Here is a 7,235-nt window from a genome sequence, read left to right as displayed (position 1 = left end):
ACTTAGAACAAACAGCAAGCAGCAGGTAACAAAAATGCACTAAGGATGAATGTTAATTGTAAAGACAATAAAAGCAGAATACAAACAATTTTAACATAAAACTGCAAAGCAATGTAAATGTGTTTATGTTAAAATTAAACATAAAGAGATTTTAGCAGAAGCAGCACAGCAACATTAGTCTGTTACTGTTAAAATTTAACATAACAGAAAGTAGAATCATAATTACTGCTTACTGTTGCTTTATTAAGAATCAATATAATTATTACTAAATTACAAATAACATTACATTTTAGAACCGCAAAAAGTACATTTAACTTTTAGGTGGCGCAGAAAACGTACACAACTTCCCTTTACCAATATTGGCTATTTTATACGATAGCTCTTTATTCGTTTCAAGTTAGATCACGTGATTTCATCTTAGCATCTGCTGAAAAGCGCTATGTGTGACTTGCTAACGTTACGTTTTTCTTATTCGATAGGATTTTATGTTAATGACTGTTTGGCAGTACAATCACTGTTCTTCCTTATAGTGTCGATCCAATGCGATTTAATTTTCCTTATTTTCATAACAGTGTTATCTAGCTTTACTTTCTTCAATAAATTAGAATTTGTTATGGTACAAGGCCCAAAGAATCGATTAATATGACGGAGACTTCCATTAATATAAGTTTGCTGATAATGCTGTAACTTCTGAGTTACTTTCCAAATAAAGTAGTGATTTAGGTTTGCCTACATTGACTTTGAGTTCACTTTTTTGTAATTTCAGAATTAGGTTCAACGGAAGAAGAAAATCTCAGAAGTATCCAGATGATCCGGATAATATAACGAAGGCATGTTAAACATATGCACAATGGAACTTATTATTTCATATATGACAACTTATAGTTTGTTAGTGGAGCCACTAATCAATCCAATAGTGAATACAAAATATTTTGCTTTAGGAAACCCATATAGAAAAAACTAATAATATTGAAGCCAATGCATACATAGCTCCTAGTGCATGCAATCGGAGGAAGTCTAAGACGAAATAGACTTTTTTGATATTGATTAGCAAAGCAAACAGCAACATCACTTTTTCGCCTTTATTTCTCCAAATATATGATTGGTTTTTCAACTTTTCATCCACATTCTGTAACACTTTGATATTCTGTAAAGGTGCTAATGTAATGTTAAATTCTTTAACATTCTGTAACACTTTGATATTCTGTAAACGTCTTAATGTAATGTTAAATTAGTGGCAAGTAACAGCTGTCAAAAACGGCTGTGCGTTTTGACAGCTGACCTGTCAAATGCGGTAAACTTGTGCTCATCTGTTGTTGTTTTTGGAAATTTGTATAAAATGTTTTGTAAACGATTTTTAAATAGTTATAACATAAAAGTATTAAAGTTTAACAAATTATCTTTATTAAATTATTTTGCACAAGTTTCAACAAACAATTTCGCTGCTCGTTGCTATAGAACAGCAGCTGTAAAAAACACAGGTTATTTTGGATGTGAAAATGAACATGCACACAATGTTTTGAAGGAATCTTTAAAACCGTATCAAATTTTCCGACTCAATGTTGAAGCAAATAGTATAAAATCAGAAAAGGACTTCAGTGACCCGGCTACGCTGGCAATTGATCCAACAGCAGCGGAAAGTGACATTTTCGAGCACTTTTGCTTAGTGACACAATACTGTACAAAGAACAATAAGCACATATCAAATGAATGTTTTAAAGATTTCGTACAATTGTTTTGCAGAATTTTACCAAAGTTAACCGATGAACAACTATTGGAAGTACTGCGCCGTATTGCTTTACTGCCTTTGGAAAACTCAACATCAGCAGATAATTTCATTGATTTATGGAATCATATGGATATCGAATGCTGTCGACGCATCGAACGTTGGGATGTGGACGAAATATTACTTGTATGCGATGCTTGGTACACTTTAAAATTAGCACGGATATGTGAATTTGTGGAGGAATCATTTCGGAAGATCGGTCGCAAGGTACGAAAAATGAAACCCGAACAACTTGTACATTCCATGTTCTTTTGTAATCTTCTACGTAAACCGCTGGACGATAAGTTAGAGTTTGAGGAAAACTTATTGAGTTGTGCCGACAAACTAACACTGCAGGAATTAGCTGTAATGTCTTTGGGTTTCTTCAAAACAAAAACACCAATACGTAATCCAGCTTTATTAAGTCATATCTATAAACGACTTATGTCGGAACTAGAAACTATAGATGATATAAGTTTAGTGGCATTGCTAAAAATAATCCGATACAGCAGTAAAATTCCTTTTGCCAACTCCTTGGCGGAGTTACTAGACGCACTTACTGTGCACATCGAACGTTTTTCCTTATTGTCTTGCTTGCATATTGCATTGTTGGGTAACGATTTGCAGTTTTGTCACAATGAGAGTTTGGAACGGGTTTTGAAACGGTTTAACACGGAAATATCAACAGTAAGACTTAAGGACTTAGAGCGCATAGCTTTAGTTATTGCTTTATTTGATTTTGAAAGTAAATCCGGGGTTGAAAAGGAAATTTGTCAAAAAATTATGGATTCACTGCAAAATAGAGTAGATGAAATAATGCTGCATCCACGTTGCTTTCCACTTTGCATGCACTACTTATCAGTGAAAGGCTACTATGATAAAGAAATGTTAGGTACAATATTTGATCCGAAATTCCTGCTGCATACATATAAAAACAATGCAGTTATGGCCAGAGAACTGTTTCAGTTAGATGCATTTATAAAAATTAATTTAAAACAAGATAATTACGTTGGTCCTCAGTTGTCTGATAAAAATAGACGCACAATGGGTAAAATGCTTACCAATTATTTACCAGAGCGTCATTCAAAATATAAAGTTAGCGCTACAGATAAAGTACTTTTGGAAGTTAAAGATACTTTTGATAACCTTTCTTTAATAAATCAATTTAGACATGTTTTGCCACATTTTGAACGAACGGATATAGTGATTTGTTATGATAAAAAGCTACGTAAAGCAATACCAATATCTGAAGAGTGTCCAGAGCATTATGTTGGTAAGTATTAATATTTATAGATAATTGTTGTTGTAATAAGTATTGCGAGAAGTTAATGGCACTTAATCGTTTGAAAATGTAAAAAATGTAAAAGTTGAGGTATGCAGACCTGACCTTCCAGAACTTCTATTGTGTTATAACCCATGTTTGGAAAGGATGGGTGGGATTTGATCGCCTGTACCATATCTATAAATGACGCATTAAGAATTCCATGAGTGAACGGGTGTCTCCTGGAGCCACACTTTTTTTTAGACAACTAACAGCCACTCTCCTTCATCAACCAAACATAGGTGTCTCGCATTGGTTACTACAACAACAACAAAAAGAAACTGAAGTAAAATTGATAATAATAAAATTTAATTTTAGGTGCGATGCTAACACGCAAAGATCTTCTAGGGGATTTAGATGCTTCACATATTGAAACATTAGTGGTCACCGTTACTGGTTGGAATAACGTACTAAGAGGCACAACAAAAGTTACTGGATTTTTCAAATTAAAATTTAATCAACTCGAACTTTTAGGACATAGACCTGTTATAGTGAGTATATATATAAAGAAAATTTTTATTTTCTTTAAATTAACTAATGTTTTCTCTAAAATTTCATAGATATATTGGCATGAGTGGCGGGGGTTAGAAACAGCGGTAGATCGTAAAAACTTCTTAAAACGTAAATTATCAACAATCGTTAAATTATAAGAATTTTTCTACGATTAATTTTAATGAATAAAAATATTTTCTTTTTTTGTTAAAGTGCGTTATTTAAAATTTTCTTTGTATATTCATAAACTACAAATAGTGTCGCTGTAGCTGGAATCGTTCTCAGCACGGATGGCAATAAACCATTGTATAAGGCCAAAACGCCTTCATTTCTAAATATTTCTAAACCAACAGAAGTCATACTACGCTTTAAATTGTTAACTTGTATGCGACTTTTAATGACATCAGCTGGAAATATGACAGTCCATAATGTAACGCCACCAACTGCTCCAGCCACCATTGTTTTTAAAGCACCAATATCATCTTTACTTTGACCAGGTCTAAAATACATACATTCATTAGGAAATAAGTTTAAATAAGCATTTATATATGTGTGTATATGTACTTTGTGAACAGTTCTCTGGTGCCTTCGTAGCCACCAAAGAAAAAGAAGTAACCTGGCATCTCACGCATGAAAGTAGAAGTCAATCCACGGAAAAAACCGGGAATGCCTGCAGTTAAAATAAACAAAAAATTAATCTGTGATTTGGAAGTTAGAAAAAATAATCTAATGTTAATGTACGATACGTAGAAATCTTATCTACCATACAGATTATAAAGTGAATATATTATACCGGTTGACAATAAAAAGAGCTCAGTAAATTAACTAAAAACCCATTAAAGGGTTTTAAATAAATGTTTATATGAAAACTTACCCTCCGTACAATAGACTTGTCTTGTAAGTTGCCAAGGCGTTATGTGTTCTGTTTTTAAAACTGCACCGGCACTAGATATCTGCGACATCTAAAACATGTTTAAAAATCAAATAATTTAAAACATTGGAAGTATATATATATATATGTATATATAGATAATAACGTACTTCTCTCATAGCTTGTAATTTACATTTAATTAATTCTGTTGGACACAATGTAAAGGTGGAGAAGAATGCAGCTAAAAATCCAGCGAAAGCATTTCCTAATACTGAAAGATTTTTTGTATCTTCTACATTCATGGCATGGGCCACAAATTTTTGACAACCACCATAGGCTGCAAATAATACAGAATTTTCGGCAACATTGGCGATAACTGCAGGCACAGAACCCGCATATAGACCACGAAAAATTCCATCCTTCCGATAAGTTTTTACAAAACAATCGAACATGTTCTTATAAAGCTTGGGAAAGGTTTGTTGTTTAACCTTCACCGTATCCAGCGGTTGGGAGACATACACCTGTAACATACCACCTAAATTTGTACATCACTTTAGTAGTATGAAATTAAGAAGATGAGGATTAATATGAGCTGGAAAAGATGTAGTGATGATACGTGGAGTATTAAATGTTCTCATTATTTATTGTTAGTTATATAAAGTTTTATTGGTGTTACTAGTTTCTTGATTCATTCCTAAGCGGTGGTTTTAGTGGATTCAAGTCTCACAATAATTTTAATTTCATATATACTTATATATACATAAATTTATATAATTATATACATATAAAATTAAAATCAAGAAGCGTAATTGTTCAGAACTATTTCACCAGATAAGACTAAACGTAAGATTTTGAATTCATGTGAAATCGAATCTGTTTTCAATTACCTAATGAGCCCGCTGTGAAGTCAATAGCTCCCTGTTTAAAACTATTTTGATCTTGTGTTCCATTGCCGCCATGCATTTTTGTAGAATTTTATAATATAAAATAAAGAAATCTTCAATCAATCTTATTCTTTTCAATTCTTCAATTATACGTTTGAACTAAATTTCGCGCACCACGGAGACCTTAGCGAATATACCCAAATGCAAAAATTTCCAGACTAAATTCATTTCAATTGTTTTGTATCAATGCCGCCTATAAATTATGTTGTCTCTCTTTCTCTCCCTCTCTCTGTGATATCACACTCAGCTGTTGATAAGACCGTAATGGGCAGGCATTGAGGCAAGAGAAATTAGCGATTAGTAATTTTTATAAACATTGCGTCATGAGATGGAGAGAATGTAACGAAAGCATGTGCTCAAGGGAAACGTGCGAAATATTTGTCATATAGATAATATTATCAGGGAAGGTTACTTTGTTTTTTAAATGATATATATACAATAAAAATATTTTAAAAACATTGAAACAGCAATATTACTATTCACCAACTTCAATCGTTTTGTTAAACAGAAAATTATTTGTCTAAAAAAGTCAAGTGTAGAGTGAAAGACTACATACATACTTATAATAACTTTCAGTATGGCAACACTATACCATCAGGGCCGCCCAATGATAAGGGTAAATAAGAAATTGCTCTAGGAAGCAAATTTTTTGGGATCAGCAATCTTTATTATGTGATGAAAAAAAATCGTTACTATTGTAAAAACTATAAGTTCCATGTTATGTAGAGTGTCACGGATACGTCAAAATTGACTCTTTCGGTCTATGCCGAAAGATGATTGCATATTATGCAGAGTGTCACATCAGTTTGTCAATTTCGTATTTTTACTATTACTTCTGTACATTTTTGTTGTGCCTAAATTTTAAAGGAAATATATACATACATACATACATACCACAATGTTTTGCCTAAGTGACGAGACACAGATAGTCTTGCTTTTCATGACCAAATTTAAACCGACATTTGCTTTTTTTCTGTCTCATTTTTTTAATTTGCAATAAAAGTAACAACAATTTTGAATTTAGCACGCACCAAATTACTAAGTCCGCCCCTTTATATCACATAAATATTTTGAGACCTGACATAACAGTGTAACATCAGCTTATTATTTTTGTATCTATCTGGCTACCTCTGAAAACGCTATATATTCAAAACCAAACTTATGCAAGTTTTTCAACTGAATTATTTCAGTGAGATAAGTTGAGGTATCACAAATGCAAATTTTGAACTTTGCTGTCAACCCCGGTAACTAGGACAACTATTTACAAATATTTAACATTGAGAAGCTTTCATTTGAGAGTTTTATTTACAGATCAGGCACTTTTCTTATCAAATATCAATATTTTTGTTAATGAATTTGTTTTTAAACTGATTAGACGATATGTTGACTTACGAGAACATATCGTATCTAATCAAAAATTCACTCTTTTTGGAGATTGTATATAGATTTCAGTTTTTCTATTTTCAATTTAAAAACATTAATTTTTAACCTGTACGCACATACTTAAATTATTATAAAAACCATAAGAAAAAGAATTAAATTTAGAAATATTGAAGTTAACGCTTCAATACCCTGCATACACTATTATTACCTTTACCTTTATTATTTTTAAAGGTAAAAGCTTTTGTTAAGTTTATGTTACATAAAGTAAAATCGAATTATGAATTGCTGTATGAACAAGTTTTTAGCGATGCCAGCTGATCCCTGATAATTACAACTTAAATGATGATTACTAGGCTGTGTGAATAGGATATTACCCTATTGAAATTAAATAAACATTTTGTTTATATATATATTTACCTTTTACTTTATTTGACATATGTATATATGTATATAATTTAT

The 7,235-nt window shown here is 31.8% G+C and overlaps 2 protein-coding genes across 2 annotated transcripts; one reads left to right on the top strand and one right to left on the bottom strand.

Annotated features, from left to right (window-relative positions):
- The first annotated feature begins 1,324 nt into the window (after positions 1-1,324).
- Positions 1,325-3,751, top strand: LOC119669672 (FAST kinase domain-containing protein 5, mitochondrial-like). The gene is made up of 3 exons (XM_038079663.1): positions 1,325-3,038; positions 3,405-3,577; positions 3,647-3,751. Exons 1-3 carry the CDS (start codon positions 1,340-1,342, stop codon positions 3,734-3,736), a joined length of 1,962 nt encoding a protein of 653 aa, XP_037935591.1. The 5' UTR covers positions 1,325-1,339; the 3' UTR covers positions 3,737-3,751.
- Positions 3,751-5,412, bottom strand: LOC119669673 (mitochondrial ornithine transporter 1-like). Its single transcript, XM_038079664.1, has 5 exons — positions 5,337-5,412; positions 4,620-4,984; positions 4,453-4,540; positions 4,143-4,248; positions 3,751-4,077 (listed from the first exon to the last, which is right to left on the bottom strand). The coding sequence occupies exons 1-5, from the start codon at positions 5,410-5,412 to the stop codon at positions 3,786-3,788; spliced, it is 927 nt and encodes a 308-aa protein (XP_037935592.1). The 3' UTR covers positions 3,751-3,785.
- Positions 5,413-7,235: the final 1,823 nt, after the last annotated feature.

Source organism: Teleopsis dalmanni, chromosome 1 (assembly GCF_002237135.1).
Source record: "Teleopsis dalmanni isolate 2A chromosome 1, ASM223713v2, whole genome shotgun sequence".
Classification (NCBI taxonomy): domain Eukaryota; kingdom Metazoa; phylum Arthropoda; class Insecta; order Diptera; family Diopsidae; genus Teleopsis; species Teleopsis dalmanni.
Note: the sequence above shows the minus strand (reverse complement) of the source record. Positions and strands in the feature narration are given on the sequence as shown.